The sequence below is a fragment of the Aedes aegypti genome, chromosome 2, assembly GCF_002204515.2.
Source record: "Aedes aegypti strain LVP_AGWG chromosome 2, AaegL5.0 Primary Assembly, whole genome shotgun sequence".
NCBI lineage: Eukaryota > Metazoa > Arthropoda > Insecta > Diptera > Culicidae > Aedes > Aedes aegypti.
Genome location: NC_035108.1, coordinates 380774218 through 380800180, shown reverse-complemented (window position 1 = coordinate 380800180; position 25963 = coordinate 380774218). Strand labels below are relative to the sequence as shown.

Genomic DNA, 25963 nt, shown 5'->3' with positions numbered 1-25963 from the left:
GTGTTTTTTTCGCTAAATAGAATTCAGTAATATAATCTACCAGGTTATATAGGTCCCCCATAGCCGAAGCTGTAAAGACGCGGGTATTCATCAAGACCATGCTAAGGGTTCCGGGTTCGATTCCCGGTCGGTCCAGGATCTTTTCGTAATGAAAATATTCTTGACTGCCTTGGGCATAGAGTAAAGGGTGTCCACGATGAAATTGCCACACACAAAATTGATTCGCGAAATTCGAGTTTTCATCCGATTGCCATCAAAACTTCAGGGATTGAGAAATAACTATTAAACTTCATTTAACCATTTTACTCGTATTTTATTTACAGTCCATACGTAAATGCCCGCACCTTGGCCTCAACCCTGGCCATGAGATTCTGCACAACCTGTGAATCAACCGTTTTTTGCATGTAAACCCATACTTTCATGGACAACGAAACATATGTGAAGGCCGACTTCAAACAGATCCCCGGCAACCTGTTTTTCACGGCCAAGGATAAGTTAAGCGTTCCGGAGCATGTCCGCACTCAGAAGAGGTCCAAATTTGCGAAGAAATTCCTGGTTTGGCAAGCCATCTGCACGTGCGGGAAGCGGAGTGCACCTTTCGTACATGAAAGAGTGCCTCCAGAAGCGGCTGCTCCCTCTCCTGAAGGCCCACAACGTCCCAACAATCTTCTGGCCGGATTTGGTCTCATGCCACTACTCCAAGGACGTGCTGAAGTGGTATGCGGATAATAAGGTCTATTTCGTGCCGAAAATGTTCAACCCTTCCAACACTCCGGAGCTCCGCTCCATCGAGAAGTACTGGGCGATTATGAAGCAGCACCTTCTTACACACTTAAATTATTTTGCCGACCTCAGCAAACGGATTGCCGAGAATCCAACAGCTGAGATTTCGGTAAAAAAATTGCCGAATCTCGGTAAAGTTTTTACCGAAATATCGTTAAAATTTTACCGAATCCCTATGTGTGCCCTATGGAAGACTCTCAACTAGATTTGGGTGAGAGTGTCGTGAAACTTCTAAAGCCTCTCGGCTATACGGAGCGACGCCGAATGAGAGAAAGAGGTGGAGATAAATAATGTCGTCACTGCGCAAGCTTCCATCGAAGTGTTAGCTCATGCGTGCGGAAAAATTTGCACCTTTGGCAAAGAGTGTACTAAGTGCTTAACTGACAATAAGGTAATCCATGAGACAGCTGTGATCAGCTAAATTTTTTTGTTCACCATGAATTTTTGACAATCATCGCTTGGGGAACAAAGGAGATTGGTAAGCACTGATGACGCTTAACGAAATTTCGGTAAGTTTAGTGTTCACTGTGCTTGCACTTTGAGCTGTCAACCCAATCGCGAAGTGTCCTCATGGATAGTCTTATAATCCACACTGCCATCTGTTGCAAGAACCGCGCGAAGCACTGTCTGCCATGATGGATTTTTAGTTGACGTTTGCCTAACACGCACACTACTACACAAATTGCCTGTAAGTTTTGTTCGCATCATTCAGCAACGTATACACTATCAAAAGTCAAAGCGGTCGAACACTAGCGCCTCTGGTGGAACGATCGTGTCGGTCAAATGAAATTCAAATTCATCGTTAAACGCATGTACCATGAGCTTCTCAAGAGTGTTACATCTGTTTGTCTGTGACAGTACAGTAGTGACGCCTCTACACGGATAGTCGTGTTGCACGATTGCAAAAAAGAAGTAGAGCTCGAGATTTGTATGACGATTACCGGATCTTTTTGTAAAGGAAAGAGTCTTGACTTCCTTGGGCACAGAGTATGGGCGCATACCTGCTACACGATATATCCATGCAAAAAGGACATTAGCTGAGAAAGATCTCAGGTAATAAATGTGGAAGTGCTAAACTAACACTAAGCTGAGAAGCCAACTTCCTCCCAGTGGGAACGATATGCCAAGAAAAAAGAAGAAGATTCGTCGACAAACACATATATTCAGAACGTGTTTCTACTCGTTTACGCATTTAGACTCTTCTGACGTTTTCACAAATTGTTCTCAAACAAAAGGTGAAAAGCAGGGGGGTTGAAAATAGTATATTTTTACGTGACATAATTTATGGATGCTTCCCAATAGATGTCGCTCATTATGACTGGAAACTTTGTCGAATACACCATGTTTCGGAAGTGCTTCGTTTCGTGGTTATTAATTTATTACCACTAAATCCTGACTCTCATCGCGTTGTAGATCTTATGTACTGAACATCCCGACAAGTTAGATAATCTAGAACATTCGAAATAAACTGATAATATTTGCTGAACACTCAGAAGGTTCAGAATATACGGTAGATTACAGTTCATCACCTTGTATGATGAACAAGGTTGTTATTACAAGCATAGACTTCAAGTTATGAACTCAAAAGCAGTTTGGAAGACCTAGCACCTCCCAAAAAAATATTTGTCATCATTTCTTGTTATGTTTAGCATTTTGAGCACCAAAACTATTGAAAGACGTTCAAAAAACTGTATAATAGTTCTTGGAAAAAATCAGGCCCCAAAGGGTTAAACAAATATTCCGGATGAACGTTAGATCCACGCACATTTTTGGTTTCCGCTTTCCACTACACGGAGCCAAAAATTTCGTACGAATTCCATAAGAGAACGCTTGTGAATTGCTTTCTTGACTGGGTTTCTCTCTTTCATAAGATTCTTATGAAACATAAAACATCCGATAATCACAAGAAATTCTTGTCGTTGTCATTAGAGATCTTATGAAAGTCTCTTTTTTTCTTAAATTCAAAGAGCGATTCTCTAAATATATAATGGTCCTAAAGAATTTCATAATTGAAATCTATGATCCTTCATAAGAGTATCTTATGATGTTATACTCATTTGTATTATGAACACAAGCATTTCTTTTGAGTCTCATTAGGTGCTTCTTATGTCTTTATTCCATTAGAAATTCGTATGAAATTCTTACGTATGATAGGAAGTTGACTCTTTTTCACAAGTATTTCTAATCATTGTCATACGCACACTTATGAATCTCTTTCGATAATATTATGTTATTGACATCGCTCCTCGTAATTCACAAGATTTTCGAATGAAATTTTAACGAATATCGTACTCCATTAGATTGTCCTATGAAAGCCAATGATCAATGCGTATGATTACCAAAAAGAGTTTCTTATGAAATTATATCTGTTTATGTTATGAGTATTATTTCATAAGCCTATTATGGAATAATATAAGATTCTCGAATGAAAAACTAAATACTTCTTGTGTCGTTATTGCATAAGAAAATCTTATGTACCTCATACATTCCATTTCCTCAGTGAATAACATAATATTATCGATAGGGATTCACAAGTGTGCATACGACAATGATTAGTAACACTTGTGAAAAAGAATCAACTTCTCATCAAAAAACACGTAGGAATTTTATACGAAATTCTAATGGAATAAAGATATAAGAAGCAACTAATGAGACTCATAAGAAAAACTTGTGAACTTCCATCGATCAATGCGTTCATAATACAAATGAATATGATATCATAAGATACTTTTATAAAGGATCATAGATTTCAATTATGGAATTCTTTAGGATCATATGTATTTAGAGAATCGCTCTTTGAATTGAAGAAAAAAGAGACTTTCATAAGATCTCTAATGACAACGACAAGATTTTCTTGTGATTATCGGACGTTTTGTGTTTCATACGAATCTTATGAAAGAGGGAAACCCAGTCAAGAAAGCAATTCACAAGCGTTCTCTTATGGAATTCGTACGAAATTTTTGGCTCCGTGTAGTGGGAAGCGGAAACCAAAAATGTGCTTGAACGTGATTGGTTTGATAAGAAAGGGGTCAACATTATACGATTTTTCAATAGTTTGTTGTAGTAGTAATAATCAAAAGTGTTCTCCATTTGAATCAACGCGTAGATCAATTTCCGATCGATTGATGGATAAATATCAAAAATCTATCGATAAATGGCTGAGTTACTGCGGTCAAAACTAGAGATGGTCGGGTTCGGGTTTGAAAGTTTGAAATTTTTCGGGTTCGGGCCCGGGTCGGGTTTGAAGACTACAAAATTATTGGGTACGGGTCGGGTTCGGGCTTGAAAAAAGTCTGGTTGAGTCGGGTTTGTGTCGGGTTGGGTGAGAATTGTGAACAGAGTATCAACTTGAAAGCTTCCCTATGCATCCGGAACGATGAATTTATCATCTTTTAGAACTCGGGTTTTTCTTACAAAAATGATTCGGGTTTTGGGTCGGGTTCGGGTTTAAACAGCTAAATATTTTCGGGTTTAGGTCGGGTCCGGGTTTGCTGTTCGAATATCGTCTCGGGTTCGGGTTTGAAGAAATAAAATAAGTCGGGTACGGGTCGGGTTCGGGTTTGAAAAATGTGTAACCCGACCATCTCTAGTCAAAACCTGACCATTTTTCGTTACATGCTCAACTTTTCGTTTTTTGGAATTGTACCCCTATATGTTGCCGAAGGGCGTTATCCAACGTCAAAACACATTTGTTAGAAAATTTTGGCACATTAGTCAAAGAGACTGACTGTCTTACTTGTTGTCCTGCATACAGTTGTTTGGCATTTTCAACATTATTGAAAATAGACAAGAAAATCATGAACAATGATCAATTTCACCCAAAATTACGGTACATGTAAACTTCAATTCGTCAAAACCTTATAACAGCAAGAAAAATGTGCTCTTCTGTGGAAAATAAGACATGCCTCGATATTTACCCATTAATCAATAGTTTAGTCATGAAAATCAATAGTTTTCATTATTGGAGTCGATTCGAAGAAAGATTCCCAATAGATTGGTGCAAGAATCTTGAAAATCTATCCGGGCGTTAGTATGTTATTAACAGTCAAAATCTAACCACTTTTCGTGACGCGAGCGATTTTCGTTTTTCTAAATTGTACCCCAGTATGTTGCCGTAAGACGTTATCCAACGTAAAAAAAAGCTTTGCGTTGGTTGCTTTCAACAACTTGTTTTTTTTTCACGAACGTGGATTTTTGAGAGACTCTTCCTTGGAGGAAAGTAATATCAATTGTATTGAAGCTTGGTGAAAAAGAAACATAGCTCTAATATTTCAATATTTTAATTATTCGAATTCTCCTGTTGAAATCGATACGTTGATTGACATCAATGGGGCTCTGCACTGTTTTGATTTTGTATGAGATTTTGACGTTTACTTGCCTTGTTGTTTACAAATGTTATGTAAGAGTGAAAGAGAGAGGATGATTTTTGTGCAGTGACCCATAGACGATTTAATTTGACTCTATGACACTGCTCCGACGCAACTACCCCGAATGTCGTTATACCGAATGATTCGTTACCCCTAACGTCACTGCCTTGAATGGGTCACAACCCCGATCGCCATTAACCCGGAAGCATAATGTTTTGAGTTGGATAATTGTGGATGATACACTAAGGTTTTATACACGGGGATACGTACCGTGGTAAAAAAAACCGAGCTAATGTGGCATTTGCGTTAAAAAAAACGTTTTAATTCTGGAATCCATGCAAAAAATAAATACCGTGTAAATTCAGGAAGCCGTGTAAAAAGAAACCGTGCATAAAAAACCGTGTGAAAACATTAGTTTATTCCTATGGAACCTAATTAGGCATTGCCATTAACGCGCAGTTAAAACACAGGTTAAAATCCGACGATCGAGGGCTTGGAGTATGTTTGTGCTTGCCACTCGACAAGTGGGGGTAAATTGGTTATTCATTGATTGATTTGATCTATTTATTGATCCGCTGGCACAACAAGTTTTATTCGTCGAGATTTAAGCGTATGTTCCAAAATTTGCACAACAAATTACGGCAATATGATTTTAATATGTATAAGAATAATTTTTCAAAGAATCGCCACTTGAGCCATGCAGATGGCCAACAATAGAAATATAAGTAGTAGAACGCTAATGGCGCTGTTCTCACAAAACTGAATTAGTTTAATATTACCTTCAACGGTATCTTTTCATTGTTTGTTCGATGCCATGTTGTAGTGGGTAATTTTAAAATTTATTTGACACTTTGAGGACCGGTACTCACGCTGTCAACGCGTGGCAAACTAGATGTTGGTAACACGAACAGTAGCGACATTAGCATTCTTAGTCTAATGCTTCTACTTGGCCAACTGACAGCTGACTAAAATCGCTGGTCTGTAGCTGGGAGGGAGGTACAGATACTACACACGAAATTAAATACAAAATTTTTCCAAATTGCAAGATAACTCCAGCTTGCCATCGACAATCAAGGCAGGCTTAGTGAAAATCGCTAGTTTTCATTTGTTGTGTACCTTCGATCTTTCTGGACAAACATTGAAAAAGGGCCACAGTTTTGTATGCGTTTAATTTTCAGTTTTAATGAAAACAGTAAAAATAGCCTCATTCCAATACGTTATATTCAATTAGAATAAACGGTGCTCTCGTTACGTTACTTTTGAATGTACATGAATTGATTCTTATTTGATTTTTGCTACTTTTGATGAAATGCAAAAATATGCTTTGGCTAATTACGCGCTTTTTTAATGTTTGTCCATTGTTTAAGACACGGGCTCACAGTGACAGTTCGTGACAGCAAAATCTCGGCTCACTGTGACATAGAGAAATTTTGTATTGGTTTCTCCCTCCCAGGTCTGTAGTATAGAAAGACTGGATAGCTTGAGCCTACATGGAAAAAACAATGAAATCACAAGTTTGCATCACCGTTAGGGCGAAAAAAAACCGCTTTTGTAATGCAGAAATTAGCAGAATTTCGAAAAAAAAACTATTTGTTTTCAACTAAATTCCGATAACAGCTGTTTAGCAGACGAATAAAAGATCTGAACTTACACCTAACAGAAATAACTTTTTTTTTCAATATTTTAATCAAAATTACAGTCGACTCTCCACATCTCGATATCTCTCCTTATGTCGATGATTTCATAAGTCCCTCCAGTCTGCATACATTTTCACTCTCCATATCTCGATATCCTCCTTATCTCGATATCTCCATATCTCGATGTGTTTCTGTTGATTTTTTGTTCTCAATTTTCTCTCCGTATGTCGATCTGACCAACATCGAAGGTTACTAGACCAATGTTTTAGGATTCAAAACAAATAAGGAGCGCAAAATGACGTCTGTTTGTGTATTACTTTCTTGGCAACAGAGTGTTTTTCAATCTAGTATTCATCAAAAATTTGTTCTTTGCCTCGATCTCTCCCTATCTCGGTGGTCCCTTCGATATCGAGATGTGCAGAGGCGACTGTATAGACCCTTAAGCATCACAGGGAAACAAGAGCGGTATGACTTATTAAAAATACTCTGTTTTTTTACTAAAACTATCAGTATTAGAAAATGTTACTGGCTAGTATTTGTAAGAACTAATTCGAAAGAACAGCCTATTTTAGAAAGGAGGGAAAATTTCAGATGAAATGCTTGCAGCTATGATGACACAAAGCACCGGAATGAACCTTTTAAAAAGGTTTTTATAAAGATTATAATAATAATGACAATAAACATTACAAAAAAAATGGTAGATCGGCCAAAAAAAAAAGTAAAATATATGATATAGCTAAACCAATCTCAGTTCTATTTTATGCCCACAAAACAAAATGTGCTATATTCTGGACAACAGTAGACTCTCTACAACTCAATATTCTAGAAATAGATATATTCTTTAACTTGATAAATTTTTCCGTCCCTTCAAATTTGATATCGTGTGAGGCAAATTTCCTACCATAACTCGATATCTATCTTAAAATCCTTTTTTTACAGAGAAACACGGACCACTTTTGGTTTGGAAGTGACTAAAGACTTGTAAGTTGTAATGAAAGCCAAAAAAAATGAAAAAAAAATGTTTAATGTCAGTAAGAAAATAAAGATTTCTCGAGCATTTTAAAGAAGTTTCCAAACATATTTTTTCGAAATGTTAGCAACAAAAAACATTCCTTTTTTGCAAAAGCTAGCATAAAAGTATTGCAAATACAGAAATTTGATCCTTTGATTTTTGGATTGTTTGTGTCGGAATGTTCTATAACTCGATAATTCTTTAAGTCGATGGTCGCTTGAATACCGAGTTAACCCTTCAGTTTTTACCGCAAAACAAATATTCAAATCACCATAGCTTTTTATGTTTCCCGATATTTTTGCATTATTTTTTTACAAGTTCTCAAAAAACTCTTCTAATGTCCGTGTTGATATTAATCACACTGCGGAACACGTTTTTGTCTCAAGCACCAAAATACCGCTACACACTTTATTAAGGGTTGTTGAATCCATTGCCGTTTTCAAAAATATCATAGCACGTCTAGTTTTTGAGATATTGGCAGTTGAAAATGCCAAAATTGACTATTTTAGCCAACTTGCATGCAAGTTTGCCAGCTTGTAAGGAAATTTATTTGCTTAATTTGTCATGTCATGTTGTTTATGTGTATAACAATACTTATCAACAAAGTTTACAATACTTTCGATGGGGAAAAGTTATTTTTTGATGGTTTAAAAAAGTATTGTATTTTTTCATATAAGAGAAACGAAGAATTTTGTATGGAGACAGCAAGCATGTTGAAAAAATTGGTTTAATCTAAATTTAATCGGGCAATTTCAACCAAATCACATCTAAAATTAAAATTTGAGTCCTGTTATGCATGTTTGGTTGATAAGATCATAAAAAAGTTTGATAAATTATACCTTAAAATTTATGTAAACATACATAAAACCAGTGTTTTATGCAACTGTAGCTAAAAATTGTGACGTGCTGGAACATTTCTGAGAATGGCATCAGATTCAGCAACCCGAAATCTACTAGAGACACATAATTTGATCCTTGAGACACGCAAACTCGTCATTTTTGTTGCGCTGTGTCATTGGTGATCTGTTTTTGAAGATATATTGATGTTCCTTGGGGGACCGACATTCTCCATATAAAATGTCTTTGGCGGCCATTGTATTTACGCCAACTTATCAAAAACATAAATTGTGGGCTATAAAATGCCATGTAACAAGGCGCTAGTCTAAAAAAATAAAAAATCGGTAGTATTCTTGGAGATACTTGAAAATTACGATATGTTTTTTGAAGTTTTCATTATCTTTATTCAGACAGCGTGGTACCAGAAACATAAATGCTCATTACTCAAAGGCGGCTGCACCAAATTGCTTCTTTTTTCACAACATACGGATGCTTTTAATGAAAGAAATTTGAAACATAACATTAAAACCGAGATTTTGGGAGAAGTTTCGAGAGTATGTTTGGAGAGTTGCTGAAAACATCTTGATAAACTTGACTTGATTACTATTTGCAAAGGATATTTGCAGCAAATTTTGTCGTTTCCTAAATGTTGAACGTCAAACAAGGAGTGAAATACATGTTCATTGGAACGGCAATGCAACTTTATGAGCTTTAATTCCCCAGTGAATCTCCAAGAAGATTATTGTAAACTTAATAACAATGATTTGACTTTAAGCTGAGTAAGGTCTCGAAAAACTCATCTAGTTGGAAAATCCGTGTTGATATTATTCATTGGTGATCTGGTTTTGAAGATATTCCGATGTTTGGGGACCGACATTCGTTAGATAAAATGTCTTCGGCGGCCATTTTGTTCTACGTAAATTTATGTATATAAAAAAAATGTGGGCTATAAATTGCCATATATAAGACGCCAGTCTGAAAAAATCATACAAATCGGTAAAGTATTCTTGGAGATATCTGAAAATTAGTATATGATATTTTTTGAAGCTGTCAAGATCATTATTCCGACAGTGCACACTGGTCCAGGAAGTTAATTTTGGCGGACATGAGGTTTTCGTCAAGAGTTATTGATTTCAGAGCCATAGTTTCTTCTGGGAATATGTTCAGAATTTTCATTACTACAAAATGTACGGATCAAATTTTTTTTTACGATCATCGCATGAATGACGTATACGCCAAATTTTTATTTTAACGAATCGTAAGTTGGTATGTTCAGCAATGTTATAGCAAATGATCATAGAAACAACTTTGCCGAACAAAATTTTTCTCGGTTTTACTTAAGAGCCGAGATAATTAAGTATTTTTAATAAAAATTGTTTTTTTGCTCTGTGTTTTATTTTTATTGGTCTACTATGTTCTACAAAGTTTTTATACTTGTCGTTTGCTACATCTTTGCTCAACATACCAAAAATGTATTTCTTATGGTTTTCATGTTATTTGAGTTTTTCATCTTAAAATTAGCTATTTTGTATGCCTTGTGTCTCAACTATGAGCACCTCAAAAATATATCTTTCCACCAAATGATTTTGCAATCTTTCAAGTACCTTTGAGCAAAATTTGGAGAAGATAGTATTTTTCTATCTCGTTTCAAATCGATTTTACTAATAGACGATATGAGATAAATCCATATTTATTGAATACTTTGTGGTCCCGGCAAACTTAGTCTTGCCATCAAGTAGGCTGTTGAATATTGTCATTGAACCTCCCATACAAAATGAAATATTAGTACTCTCCCATTTTACCAAATTTTCCTAAAATTTGCCGGATCTTTTTCGTCACATGAACACGTCGGATCCCTTCAAGAAGACAACATTGAAAGAATTGTGAAAAACGGTTGTCTCGTGCTCAAGCCATTTCGTGACACACAAACACCACTCTATTTTTATTTTTATAGATAGATTCAAACATGTTCAATTCACAAAAGTCATGGCTACCTAAGCACATCAAACCAAAGATAACACGTGTATTTATATAGAAAGATAAAGTGCATCGTTTTTCAGTTGTTTTCGTTTAACTTGAAAGCTTCTCAAGACATTTATCGTCTTTTCCTCTACCAGTATTTAATCTATTCGTAAGCAAGATCACCGGGTTGGAAGTCAACATAAGCCATATAAAATACTTCTAAAATAAATACAGTCCGGTTGAATTCTGTGGCATGATTTTCCCAGAATCTTCTGATGGATTTCACGTTTCATGTTTTACTTTGGTAATGCGACATGCCTGCCAACACCACTTCCGTGCAATAGTTGTAGGCATATCAGTATTGCTGTTTGCATTTGACGTGCAAATCTTGTTCAAATGCGTTCCAATGCGGTAACACAAACTAATCAAAGGACACCTAGCAACTGTGATCTATATCACCGCCAACCTTGCAAAGAAAAGCTATCTTTGACTTCGCCTTCCTTGTGAAAAATCTTACCGCGTTTGGTGTTCCCGCATTTGATATTTGCATTTCAAACGCACACAGCAATAAGTGTAATAGCATTCTAAAGTATCACCAGGTTTCCATACGAAAAGCTCTCAAAGGAAGGTTGGGACTGAGATTGGAAGAACCTCTTCCAATACTTCCAATAATTCCTTCCTCATACAAGGCATACAAAATAGTTAATTTTAAGATGAAAAACTCAAATAACATGAAAACCATAAAAAATACAACTTTGATATGTTCAGCAAAGTTGTAGCAAATGATAAGTATAAAAACTTTGTAGAACATAGTAGGCCAATAAAACTAAAATGTTTTATATTAAGAACAAAAAACGATTTTTTATTAAAAAATACTTAATTATCTCGGCTCTTAAGCAAATCCGAAAAAAAGTTTGTTCGGCAAAAGTTGTTTCTTTGCGCATTTGCTGAACATACCAACTTACGATTCGTTAAAATAAAAAAGTTGGCGTATACGTCACTCTTGCGATCACCGTAATTTTTTTCTTTATGCGTACACTGAAAGTTTTGAACATATTCTCAGAAGAAACTATAGCTCTAAAATCAAAAAATCGAGGCGAAAACCTCATGTCCTCCTAAACTAGCTTCCTGGACCAGTATGCACTAGTTTTAAATAAAAATACATATAAAATGAGCATGAGCATGAGCATGATTGACCGCCCGCAGTTGCTACTCCGTTATTGCAAGAACAGCCGTACTTACACAGGGAACCAACAGACACTACTCGGGATCAGTAGCATCCTTAATGTGTAAGTACTGGTGCTCTCATTATTATAATAAACAATACCGGCGCCGGCTGCGTCCGAATGCAGGTCAATTTGGGAATGGGAGGGAAATGTTGACGTGTTACTTGCTTTACAGAAGCCGAGGAGTCCTCTGCACTTCCACAAGAAAACACTGGGAGTTTGGATATGGGAAAGGATTCGTTTTGGTAAACGATAAATATATAATTCGAAATGAATACGTGAGCATATACACGAATGACCGACACTGATAGTACGGTTACGCAAACCGGACACGATACTGATTTCGTCGCTCTCCCACAAGGAGCATGCAACAGATTCAACGGATCCAACACAACTGACACGTTTGTTTTTCTTTTTTTTTTCACCGGCACACTTCGTTTCTTCCGCGAAACGCAAACCGGACACAATGGATCCGGATTCCATCGTTCGCCCACAAGGAGCATGCAACAGATTCAACGGATCCAACACTACTCAAATAAAAATACATATAAAATTTACCAAAAATACTTCGTTTTACGATACCGTAATCCGGGGTAACATTGATCGGTATGATCCTTCTCGTAAAAAGTTAAAATCATCATTTATTGATGAAATATTTTCAAAGCATGAATGATGTCTCGCTTTCTTACATTCATAACCTAATAAAAATTGAGGTTTTTGTGAAAATTGCTTTTCATTCATGCGTAAATTTATCAACATTTGAATCAATGATTTTTATCTTTATGGATTACACTACCAAAGATTCATGTCTCACACAAGTTCTGCAAATGGTATGAACAAGGAAAATGTGATTGTTACTAGAAATGGCATCGCCGAAAACGATTCCGTTGTCAAATCTTTCATAATTTTAGTCAATTAAGCAACACTAACGAACTACTATGGGAATTCAGAATTACCTTAGGAAATTGCCTACCTTTAGGCGTATTGCACGGTTCATTTTATTTTTGAAATAACTCAAAAAGTAGACTTGTAAGAGTTTGGTCTTCATATTCGGCTTCAGGGGCCATGATTTAAGTAAGCAACGACATTTTCAATATTACCGAACGTTGTTTACATGGGTGATCAATGTTACTCCATATCAGCTAAATCAAAATATCACTTAAAACATTTATTTAAACATACTTAAATCTTTTGTAAATCAAAATGCAGTATATGGTCACGAGCGGTGGGTGCCAGTACTTGTTTTAAAAATATAAAACCTGCGACATTTGCATTTTCAAATGAAAAATTTAAAAAATATCCCAAAAACTGATCAAAGTTACCCCGGGTTACGGTACTTTGGATATTTTTTTAATGAAATTTCACCCGACGTATTTTTTTTCCTGTCTGTTCAACGATCATAATTGTATGATAGAAAGGATCCACTACATCAACAATACTTCACACCACATTTTTGCCCAAAGGACATCTACGCTGTTAGTGAGCAACACAAGTAAATTCATAGCATTGCATTTTATCATAGTTAAAACATCCACTTCCATAAGAAGCGTTCTCTAATAGCATCTGTTTAGCAAACACCGTTAAAACCCTCTCGAAAGGGCATCAAAATAACCCATCGTTGGCACCCGCCTCGTGCGGTTCGAACCGGTAAAACACGTTGCTCAGCATCCGCAGCCGATTGCCCTTCGTTTCCCTGCGCACATAATTTTGAACTGTTTATATGCGCCTAATGTTATCAGCGCTATTAAATTTTAGGTGACCCATCGAGGGAATCCCTTCACGAAATTCGTTTCAGTCTGCGATAGACAGTCATTCGGTGCGTGTTTAGTTGTGGCTTTGGATTAAGATGTGGATCTATCTTTTGATAGGCATCATTACCAGTTTGGTGCTGTTTGTTCGTCGGAAGTATTTGTTTTGGGAACGACAACGTGTACCCTTTATTAAACCAAAATTTCCTTTCGGAAACTTACTGGTCAATGGAAAACGGGTCCATACGTCCCAGTTGACTACTTATTACTACAATGAACTCAAGGGCAAGAAGCATCCCATTGGTGGAGTATTCTTTTTCACAACCCCGTTTGCTGTTGTGCTGGATCGAGAACTGATGAGGAATGTTTTAATTCAGGATTTTCAGCATTTCCACGATCGAGGGTTGTATTACAACGAAAAGGATGATCCAATATCATGCCATTTGTTTAACATCGAAGGGAGCTACTGGACCAATTTACGGAAGAAACTGTCCCCGATATTTTCATCTGGGAAGCTGAAGCTCATGTGTCCAATGGTCATAACCATTGCCGAACGTTTCCAAAAATGTTTGTCCAAAAGCATCAGCCAGAATCAACAGGAGGCTGAGATGAAAGAGTGGCTCAATCGATTCACGGTCGATGTTATAGGAACGTGTGCATTTGGAATCGAGTGCAACAGTTTGACCAACCCCGAGGAAGAGTTTCGAAAAATGGGAGTGAAAATGTTCCATGTGGCCAACAGCAGAATCATCAAATTTTTCTTCATATCGTTGTTTAAGAACCTGGCCAAGAAGGTACATATTAAATCTGTGCCTGAAGATGTGTCGGAGTTCTTCTTCAAGGTCATTCGCAAGACGATCGCATTTCGTGAGATGAACCATGTTCTGAGGAACGATTTTATTAATCTTTCGATGCAGCTGATGGCGGATGGAAAGTTAGAGGGATCGGATGAAGACGTGGGAAAGATAACGCTGAACGAAGTGGTAGCACAATCGTTTGTATTTTTCTTAGCTGGTTATGAAACGTCAAGCACAGTGATGATGTTCTGTTTGTACGAGTTATCGCTGCAAGAAGATATCCAACGGCGTGCGAGGGAAAACGTGATATCAGCTGTTGCAAGACACGGAGGTTTGAATTATGATGCCTTGATGGATATGGGTTATCTAGATCAGTGTGTCAACGGTAAGCTTTCGTCAGAATAGTTATTGTAGTAATCGTAATATTTGCTTGATTCCACAGAAACCATGAGAAAATATCCACCGGCGGGAAATTTGGGTCGTTGTGTCACCAAAGACTACAACATTCCCAATACAAACATTACGCTGAGGAAGGGATTGAACGTGGTGATCCCTGTGCATGGAATCCATCACGATGCGGAGTACTATCCGGATCCCGAACGATTTGATCCGGAGCGGTTCAGTGCGGAGGAATCGACCAAGAGATTACCGTTTACTTTTATGCCCTTCGGGGAGGGTCCACGTAACTGCATTGCTGCTCGATTCGGAATGCTAATGGCCAAAGTCGGAGTGGCATCGATGTTGATGAGATTCCAATTTTCCAAGTGTTCCAAGACCGCTGTACCATTGGTAATATCCCCAAAGCATGCGTCGATGTCTCCCGAGGGAGGAATGTGGTTGAAAGTGAAGGAGATCAAATAGGAAGGGTATGTTATTTGAAGAAATAGCAGTACTGAAAAAATCGTCTTTAAGGAACAGTCATCACACAGTTATGGATAACCCACAGATACCTGATCTGTTGATTAAATACAAAATTTCTTATCAAATTGATGAGCAATTAAATAAAAAAAATACGTGTGCTATTAATCTCGAAAAATGTGCAATTAATTCTAATAAACTTTTTAACAATAAATGACGCATTTCCAAGTGCAAATACTATCACATTTAAGCAATGACTAATTTAATTCAAGTCATGTGCAATATTAGTTATTTCGTAGTGTATTGGTTAAGAAAATACAACATCAGTTCCTCCAAAAGTTTTTTTTATATACCTGTCTCTAAGAATTTCCTTATAAAGTCCTCAGGGGGAGTCACCCAAAATGTCTACAAATCCTTCCCGGAATTCCATTTGGATTTTGTCCAGAGATTGCTCCAAACATTAAATCTGGAATGCCATTCCAATATTTTGCTCACAAGTTCTCAAAACCTCTTTTGCATTTAGAATCTGTGTCATTTTAGATTATTGGTCATTTATATCCGGAGATATTCCGAAATTCCTTGGATGAATAGACGCCAAACATTTGTTCGCGCATAACTTCAGAACGGCTCATCCGAGTTGTACCAAATCTATTTCGTATGTTTAGTAATGTGGGACGAAATTCAGATTCTCGCTCCTGTGCATTTTTTTTTTTTTGGATTGAATTTGGATTCCAACACTCAAAATTTCAGTTCGATCAATGAAACTATAATTTTGCGCCAGTCATTTAAAGTTTGTATGGGATTTACTAGGGGAAAACTCACTTTTGCAAGGACAAAATTTCTGCAACCTTTTGCAAAGGAAAACAAAAAAAAAACAAATAAAAACTGTTCGATGAATTGAGAATTCATCAAATATATTTTTTGGGCATTTTTGCTTTCGACATTTTGTTTTTTGACCTTTTGTCCCTTCTGCATGTCTTTCAATTTTCAACCCTATACCTAATAATTATGTATATAACTTCAACAATCTTTTCATTTCACTTCAAAGAATGCGCCCCATCGCAAGCCGTCTCGATTCCATTTTGTCATATCAATTACGGGTTACCAATATCCCTCGGGTAGTTTCCTGTTGATCAAACTAGTTCGGTATCTCTCCTCGTACGGTTCATATGAAAGCCACTTCCAATCGCACTTCCAAATCCCTTTCTTGGTACAACCAGACCAGACAAATGCCACCTCCTATCCTCCCTTTGCGGTAGTGTTCGATTCCATTATCACTGTTGTAAGCTCCAATTTCGTGACTTCTCGCATAACTCGTCGCTCATCAAAGTTCACGAACATCGACTGCCAAAACCGGGGAAACAGTGGATTTATGTGCGGTGTAGACTGAGCACTTTCCTCAATCCCCTCGGAGCTTCCCCTTCAGCGCCACCAAAATACGTGAGCAAATCTCTCACTCGAAGCTACTTTTCTAACCCCGGCACTCACTCGAGGATCCACAGGGCAAATATCAATCCCATTTTTATATTTGCACACTACTTTCGCACCCGTTTCCTCCTCGGGGAAGCATGTTTCTGATCGAGCCCGCTCCCTCTTTGATGATTTGTGACCTGTGAGTGTGCGGTTTACCATAGTTGCACCGTCTAGGGTCTCTGACGTACACTCCCGTGCAAAAGTTTGGTGCCACCTGCTAAAAAACATTCAAACGTGTTTTTTCCATATCGCTGGGAATACACCTCTGTCTGTGGCCCATTGGAAAGGCAAAAAGTTAATCTTACTAAACAGCCATTTCATGAAAAACTGATCTAGTGGGTCTACGAGTTCCGTGAAATTTGCTATTTTGTTCCATATCCGAAATAAGGATACACGTGTTATAATATTTTGACTTTTCTAAAAAAAAAATCACAAAAAATATTTTTTTTTGCGTGAAAGAAAAACCTAAAAATATCCATTTTTTTCGTGTTTTCAAGGCCTAGGGAAAAAGGGGCTATTGCTGTTCTGACTTTTTCTTGAAAATTCAAAAAATTTTCACAAAAAAAAAAGTTGACTTTTTTTTAAATAAAAAAATCTAATGCGCTGAGACCTACACTTTGTGCCGATACAAAATGACTGATTTTTTATTTTCAAAACAAATATCTCAAAAACCAAAAAACATACATTGCTGAAAATTTGACAGTAAACGTAAAATTTTCTGAACTTTCAAGAAAAATGAGAACAGCAATAGCCCCTTTTGTCCCAAAGGCTTCAAAACACGAAAAAATGGAAAATTTTATTTTTCCTGTAAAAATATTTTTTGTGAAATTTTATATTTTTCTTGGAAAGTCAAACTTTTTAGCTTTCATTTCGTCCAAGAAAATTGAAAATCGGTCAAATGGTTCAAAAGTTATATTTAAAAAATAAATAAAAATTTTGCAAAATCACCCTAATCAAAAAATCCAAAAACACCTGTATCCTTATTTCGCATAAGGAACAAAAAAGCAAATTGTCACGGAATTCGGTGACCCACTAGATCGGTTTTTCATGGAATGGCTGTATAAAGATATTGTTACAAAAATGTCTTTGGTATTTTAGATTACAGAATTTTTACTTTAAGTAGGGCGGCATCCACAAATTACGTAACGCTCTAGGGGGAGGGGGGAGTAGGCTCAAGCGTCACGGCCCATACAAAAATTTAAAAATTTTCATACAAAAAGCGTTACGGAGGGGAGGGAGGGGGTAAAAAATTTACAATTTTAGCGTTACGTAATAAATGGACGCCGCCTAGTGACATTTTTGAAAATATACATTGGAAAATATAAAAATCATAGATTAAGCTCGAAGAAAATACAAAGTATGTGTCACTTATCGCTCTCTCAATCGTGATCCGGTACACATCAAGAGAGTGGTAAAAGTTCATGATAAAACCCAGCTAAAAATGCTTCAAATCTGGGGCCCTTTATCGATAGGAATCATGGATTGTAGGGGGAGATCCCCCAGTGTCGGACAGCACCCAATACCGGACTAAGTTGAAACATTGAGAAATCATGGTCCAATCAAGATGGTGTATTAGTAGAAAAGAAAGCTATTATGTAGACTAATGTTTGCGTAGAATAACACATCCTTGAAATATGCATCCCTTTTTAAAAAAGTAGAAAAGTTTGAAAATCTTTAAAAAATCGACGTATCTTCTTAATTTTGAGCCTATTTAGTAAATATTTGGATTATGAAAAAATACTTTGGATCCCGCAAGCATGATTGAACATAATCCTAATTTGATAGTATGAATGTATTTTGTACCATAATTGAAGTAAATATGGACAAATTACAATTTTGGTTAAGCACCTCCTGTTTCTCAGTTTCGGACAGCTTGGTTTGTTATATGATATCTTTGTAATTATTGCATCAGTGTCTCAAAATACTTTCATTTTTCATGGGTTCCGTCGACCATGGTATCGAACATGCAATAAAATTAAGAAGAATGAACATTCATAACAACATCGTAAAATGTGCTATTTTTCATCATATATGAAAGAGGTTTTCGATAGGCATCTTGCAAACTAAGAAAATTATTTATTATTATTTTTGTAAATGTTGCAATTGCATTGAATTGGTAATTATAAACTATTTCTATAGTGTACACATTCAATGATGTTCAAATTTACAGAATTCGAGGCATTTCCAGATCGTGTCCGGTATTGGGTGCCACCTTTCAAGATCGATCAATTTGGTACTTAAATACATCATCAAAACACAATGTCAAAATTCATATTTATATTTTCAAATTTATTTTTGTACACATAAATGGGAAACACGAGCCCATAAAATCAATATTTTTCGAATTATGAATTTAGTGGCTAAAGTGTCCGGTACTGGGGGATTTCCCCCTATACCCTGTTAGTGAAATAAAACACCTGCCCCCTATGCACATTGCACATTGGTCCCAAAGCCATATGTAGGAAGACAAAAATGATTGCGCCTAAACCGTCAATTTTAGATATATGGTGTCTTCGGCAAAGTTTCTCCATATTTTTCAGACATTTTTTTCAGAGATGTGAAATTAGGGTGGCCCACATGGTTTACGAGATCAGCACATAAATTTTTTTGCTGACGCATTTAGGACTACACAATGTTCTACAATGTTTTAGAACAACCGATTTGGAGCATTTTTGCTGAAGAACCCAAATTTCTATCTCTTAAGGTTCACTAGTTATGATTTTTTTTAACAAAAAAGTTAGGGTGGTACTGAAAAATCAGTTTTTTCTTGATAACTTTTTATACGATAATTTCTCGCAAAAATTTTGTTCCAAGCACTTTTAGAACTTTTGATTGCGCAACTTTTTGCCGAAGAAACTACTGTTCTACCTCTTATGGTTACAGAGTTATCAGAAATTTTCTTCGAAAAAATGGTTGTTTTCAAGTGCCGATATCTCCGAAAGGCGCAAACGGATTTCCAATCTTTTGTCGGCATTAGAAAGATTATTTCTTTCTTTGTTCATGGTGAAAAATCTGTGAGGACGTATTTTGTTTGAAAAGATTGACAAAATTTTGAAAATAATATGTTTTTAATCGAAAATTGTCTATAACTTGAAAAATATTCGAGATAGCTCTTCGGTGCTTTCAGCAAAAATGTGCAAAATTGAAAGTTCTTATAGTGCTTCATACAAGGTATTCATAAAAAAATCAACGCTTACACATATATTCACCATAAACCGAATTTGATATGGTAAAGAAAATGAAAAAAAAGATATTTGCTAGAACAATAACTGTATGTATGTCATTTAAAATTGATTACACATGTTTTGATATCGATCATAGTAAGCGGAGTAAGGAGTTGAAAAAAGGAAAATTATTTGCTGAAGCAGTTTTCAAGTGATCAAGGTCCTGGTTCGTTACCTTAGACCAGGGCTGTCCAACGTACGGCCCGCGGGCCGCATCCGGCCCGCGAACTCATTTTGTACGGCCCGCGGAGGGCTCGAAGATTCTCCTCATATTTGATCATATTTCCTACTAATCGAAAGTTAGAGCATACCGAAACTATTTGAGTTTTAATTTAGTTTCAACCTAATATTTTTTAAATTGTTTTGTTTCCTTTAAATCTTAATACTTATTTTTTTGAATGATTCAAATTCTAAATCTCAAATTCTGTGTGTTTCAACAATGTTTCTATCATGACTTCCTTCGGCATTCAAGAAATGCAGCCTGAACAAAACTTACGGACAAGAGGCTAAGTTTTCATACATAATTTCACTGAATCATAGGCTATTATTCTCACAGAATCCTGGAAATAAATTTTAACAATACCTGGGCGTCATTAGGCATTTCACGGCGAAATTCTCTCTCTTTCGCTCTTCAACAAAACTTGAAAACAATGGTGCCAGTACTTGTCTACTTTGACAGGTACTGGCACCGTTGTTTTCAGATCTCACTAAGGAGAGAAAGTGAGCGATTTTCTGATGACGTCACTGTGCAATGTGTAATTCACGCAGGTTCATTGACAGGATTATAAAAAGACACGATTTTTACAAAATCTTGGATAGAATTTTTTAAAAATTCTGGACACGACTTTCACGGGTAACATTGGCAAGATTCTCACAGAATTTTCTCCAGGATTCCATGGACTTCTAGCCAGGATTTACAACGAATTCAATACATAATTTTCTGAAATCCTGGGCAGGATTAAAATATACCACTATATAGCATTTTTCCAGAACCTTAGGCGAAATAATAATAAAATTTTGAGCAACTTACTTTTGAAATACTCTTAAGCACTCTCAAAGATTTCAAGGTTGCATTTCGAAATGTTTTTTGAGTGAGATTCTGAAGGAATCCTAGGCACTATTCTTGTAAAATCCTGGATTACAAAGATTTTCGTAAAAGCTTGATCACGATTTCAGCATATTCCGAATCGGATTCTGACAGAATTAGGAGTATGATTTTTATAAAGTCCTGGGCATTATTCACACGGAATCCAACATTTTTGAAATAGATTTGGAAAATATTCTGCTCTAGATTATTATATAGTTTTGAATGAACCCCTCACAACAACCAGCAGAATGGTTAGCATCGATTATCTGTTTCTTGATTTCTTCAAATTAAATTTACTTCATTCACTTATTTTGTCAGATTTTATGAACTTCATTTATTTACTTTAGTCAGACTTCAAGCGAATATTTGACCTTTTTTTAATATGGCCCGCGATACAAATTTGTTTCTGTGATTTGGCCCGCGGTTCGGAAAGGTTGGGCAAGCCTGCCTTAGACAGATATTTGGGATTTATATCTGGCTCTTGTTCAAGATTCATGCATTCTTCAACAGGCGAATGCTGCTCTGACTACTTCGTTGTGGCAGATTTATTGGATTTGATTGAATTGAATGGCATAAGTTGGATGCTCAGATAGAATAATTGCAGATACTTCTATATTTCTATAGGAGGATATCACGGGAAGTAAGGTTTTGGTAATTTGAAGGAATTCTTCAAAGTATACGTTTTTTATCGTTTGGGGTTGATAATATAATAAACGGAACCGGTATTGAACGCATGACCTTCTGCTAAGTAAGCCGAAGCGGTAGCAATTTATAACCAACCACGGCATAGGTTAGCTGGACAAACATTATGTCGCGTGAAATAACAAGACACCGTTTATGGATTAATGTTCCATGGATCACTGTTAAAACTGCTTCAGCAACTAACTTTCCCTAACTCCAAACATTTCGCTTACTGTGATCGATCTTATTTCATTACATATATTTTCAATTTTAAATTACTTTACATACAGTTATTCCGGTTGTTCCAGCAAATATCTCTTTTTTTCGCTTTCTTTACCATACAAAATTCGGTTTATGGTGAATATATCTTAAAGCAATGATTTTTTTATGAATACCTTGTATGAAGCACTTTCAGAACTTTCAATTTTGCACATTTTTGCTGAAGGCACCAAAGAGCTATCTCGAATATTTTTCAAGTTATAGACAATTTTCGGATGAAAAACATATCATTTTCAAAATTTTGCCAATTTTTTCAAACAAAAAACGTCCTCACAGATTTTTCACCATAAATAGAGAAAAAAATAATCTTTCTAATGCCGACAAAAGATTGGAAATCCGTTTGCGCCTTTCGGAGATATCGGCACTTGAAACAACCATTTTTTCGAAGAAAATTGCTGATAACTCTGTAACCACAAGAGATAGAACAGTAGTTTCTTCGGCAAAAAGTTGCGCAATCAAAAGTTCTAAAAGTGTTTGTAACAAAGTTTTTGCGAGAAATTATCGTATAAAAAGTTATCAAGAATAAAATGATTTTTCAGTACCACCCTAACTTTTTTGTTAAAAAAAAATCATAACTCGCGAACCTTAAGAGATAGAAATTTGGGTTCTTCAGCAAAGTTGCTCCAAATCGGTTGTTCTAAAACATTGTAGAACATTGTGTAGTCCTAAATGCGTCAGCAAAAAAGTTTATGTGCTGATCTCGTAAACCATGTGGGCCACCCTAATTTCACATCTCTGAAAAAAATGTCTGAAAAATATGGAGAAACTTTGCCGAAGACACCATATATCTAAAATTGACGGTTTAGGCGCAATCATTTTTGTCTTCCTAGATATGGCTTTGGGACCAATGTGCATTGGTTGGTTGGTTGGTTTGACTTTATTAACGAGATTTTTAGCCCTGGGCTAGTTCATCTCGGGACCAACGGCTTTACTTCCTTTCCGAAGGAAGTCGTCAATATAACTTTTTACGTCATAAGTGACTATGTCGGGGATGGGATTCGATCCCAGGTCCTCGGCGTGAGAGGCGAGTGTTCTAACCACAACACCAGGTCCGTCCCCAATGTGCATTGGTCCCAAAGCCATATCTAGGAAGACAAAAATGATTGCGCCTAAACCGTCAATTTTCGATGTAAGGTATCTTCAGCAAAGTTTCTCCATATTTTTCAGACATTTTTTTTCAGTTATGTGATATTAGCGTGACCCACATGGTTTACGAGATAAGAATTTAGGCCTACACAATGTTCTACAATGTTTTAGATCAAGCGATTTCGAGCAACTTTGCCGAAGAACCCAAATTTCTATCTCTTATGGCTCGCGAGTTATGGTTTTTTTTTTAACAAATAAGTTAGGGTGGTACTAAAAAAAACAGTTTTTTATTGATAACTTTTCATACGATAATTTCTCGCAAAAGTTTTATTCCGAGCACTTTTGATTGCGTAACTTTTTGCCGAAGTACACTACTATCTTTTATGGTTACAATATTTTGTCACCATTAGAGAGAGTATCTTTTTCTCTGTTCAAGGTAAACAAAATTGTGAGGATGTTTTTTGTTTGAAAAGATAAACAAAATTTTTAAAATAATATGTTTTTATACGAAAATCGCCCATAACTTGAAAAATAATCGAGATAGCTCTTTGGCGCCTTCAGCAAAAATGTGCAAAATTGGAAGTTCTGAAAGAGTTTCGTACAAAATATTCATAAAAAATCAACGCTTTAAGATGTGTTCATCATAAACCGAAATTTATATGGTAAAGAAAGCGAAAAAAAGAGTTATTTGCTAGAACAACCGAAATAACAGTATGTAAAGTAATTCAAAATAGAATATACATGTATTGATATAAGATCGATCACAATAAGCGGAATCTTAGAAGTTGGGGGTACGGGGGGGTATTTGCTGAAGCACTTTAGACACTGAAGAAGGCTACAAGTGGTAGTCGAAATAAGCGTATCTGTCAAGGATAAGCAATATGGGCGGAATTAAAAGGTACAAGGTAGTCCAATCTACTTTTTTGTTTCTCCATTGAGGATTCGAATACATTAAAAAGAGTAAAACATTTAGTCGATCCAATGCTGAGAAAAATAACCATGTTTTTTCTGCTACAAATTCTCAAGTATTTCTTTTCAATCAAATTCGACTCATTCTTTGATACTTTTTCTAATCCATCTTGAAAAACTTTGAAGTTTTTCTAACAAACACCTCGATTCAATATCAATGCAATCTCGTATCGATGCTCTTTCGTTTAAATCGACACATTCTCGACTCATTATCGATGCACTCTCGATTCATAAATAATGCACATTCGATTCAGCATCGATGTAGTTTTGACTCATTATTGATGCTTTCTCGACTCATTACGATCATTTCCTGACTCTTTATCGACGCAAACTCGATTCATTCGTTCTTAACTCACTCATTCTGCAACCATGGGCGGCCAATCAAGCTCAAGCTCAAGCTCAATAATAAACAGGTACCAAAACAGACAAGTCAAAATTTTCTTTAAAAAAATCGTTGAATTTAAAAACAATTGCGCTGAATAAGGACACTTTATAGTACTCATTGTTGACTTGCTCTGGGTTAACGTTACTCATCTTCTAGTATCTCATGTATTCTCAAATCTCGCTCTTCTATGAATTTCGACTTCAATGTATCTCCAATCATTGTTGACATATTTTTCAGTATCTCTTTCTTTCTTTTTTCTCTCTCTCGCACCGATTATCAATGTATTCTGGCTTCATTATCGATACACAGTCGATTCATGAAATATTAACTTATTCATGATCGGCTCTTATCTCATTCTCGCTTAACCCTTTATCTCCCACAGCTTTGTTCGACAAATTAATTGTCAAAATAGCGTTTCTAACAAAAGAGCTTGAACAAAAGTTGATGAAAATAAGCTAAATTATTCAAAATCACTGAAATTTGTTTTTGATTGTTTTTCAATAGCTGGTTGGGTTTCAATAGTTTGACCCTTCTTCTTCTTCTTGGCATTAACGTCCTCACTGGGACAGAGCCTGTTTCTCAGCTTGGTGTTCTTATGAGCACTTCCACAGTTAACTGAGAGCTTGCTTTGTCAAAGTTGCCATTTTCGCATTCATATATCGTATGGCAGGTACGATGATATTTTATACCCAGGGAAGGAAATTCCCATAACGAAAAGATCCTGGACCGACCGGGAATCGAACCCAGACACGTTCAGCATGGCTTTGCTATGAAGCCGCGGATTCTAACCACTCAGCTCAAGAAGGTCCCCATTAGTTTGACCCAAATGTCATTTACTTCGATGTTTAATAAGACAAATAAGCGCACAAATTTAGTGCAATCATTATTGAGCTTATCGTACCAATTCAGTTTAGCTAGCGTTCGTCGAAAATCGGTGGATCACCTGTGCTACCATGAGAAAGAGAGGGTTAATACTTAGCTTATTTTCGATAAACTTTAAAATCACTTTTTTGATTACCTTTTAATCCATTCTTGATGAAGTTTCAGCTTATTTTCGATAATTTAAAAACTCTTTCTTGGTTAACTTTCAACTCATTCTCAATTAACTCTCGATCCATTCTCGACTAACTCTCACATTACTCTTGATTTACACTTAACTCATTTTCGAATAACACTCAACTCGCTCTCAATTAACTCTGATCTTATTCCCAATTAAACGGGAATCAACAGATGCTACTTGGGATACGTTGCACTCTCAGGCAGTGTCCGAATGCAACCATGTTTTTTCTGCTTAATTTTTGAAAAAAAAATTACCTTTCAACACTTCAAATGTAGCTTAGCTTAGCTTAGCTTAGACTGACTACACATATCAATGGTTGCTATTCCGTGATTGACCGAAGTCAGTGAAAATGCACAAAGAATCAACTAGAAGTTCGGCTGGGATTGGCCATAATCTTCTTCAGTGTGCAAAATTCAGTGCCTCTATTTATACATGGTCAATAACGGCGCCGGCCACGTCCTTGCAGTCAGGTGGGATTGAGGGAAGGAATGT

At 36.4% G+C, this 25963-nt stretch overlaps 2 protein-coding genes across 2 annotated transcripts in view; one reads left to right on the top strand and one right to left on the bottom strand.

Moving 5' to 3' along the window:
• LOC5566816 overlaps positions 1-25963 on the bottom strand; it is a 491365-nt gene that overhangs the window by 451318 nt on the left and 14084 nt on the right. The window lies entirely within an intron of this gene.
• On the top strand, positions 13637-15472 carry LOC5572939 (probable cytochrome P450 6a14). Its single transcript, XM_021846851.1, has 2 exons — positions 13637-14754; positions 14812-15472. The coding sequence occupies exons 1-2, from the start codon at positions 13671-13673 to the stop codon at positions 15228-15230; spliced, it is 1503 nt and encodes a 500-aa protein (XP_021702543.1). The 5' UTR covers positions 13637-13670; the 3' UTR covers positions 15231-15472.

What these genes read in the sequence shown, in the direction of transcription:
- LOC5572939 (XM_021846851.1), top strand. Translation starts at nt 13,671, where the DNA reads ATGTGGATCTATCTTTTGATAGGCATCATTACCAGTTTGGTGCTGTTT. An exon ending in TCTAGATCAGTGTGTCAACG is followed by an intron (nt 14,755 to 14,811) that starts GTAAGCTTTCGT and finishes TTGATTCCACAG; the next exon opens with AAACCATGAGAAAATATCCA.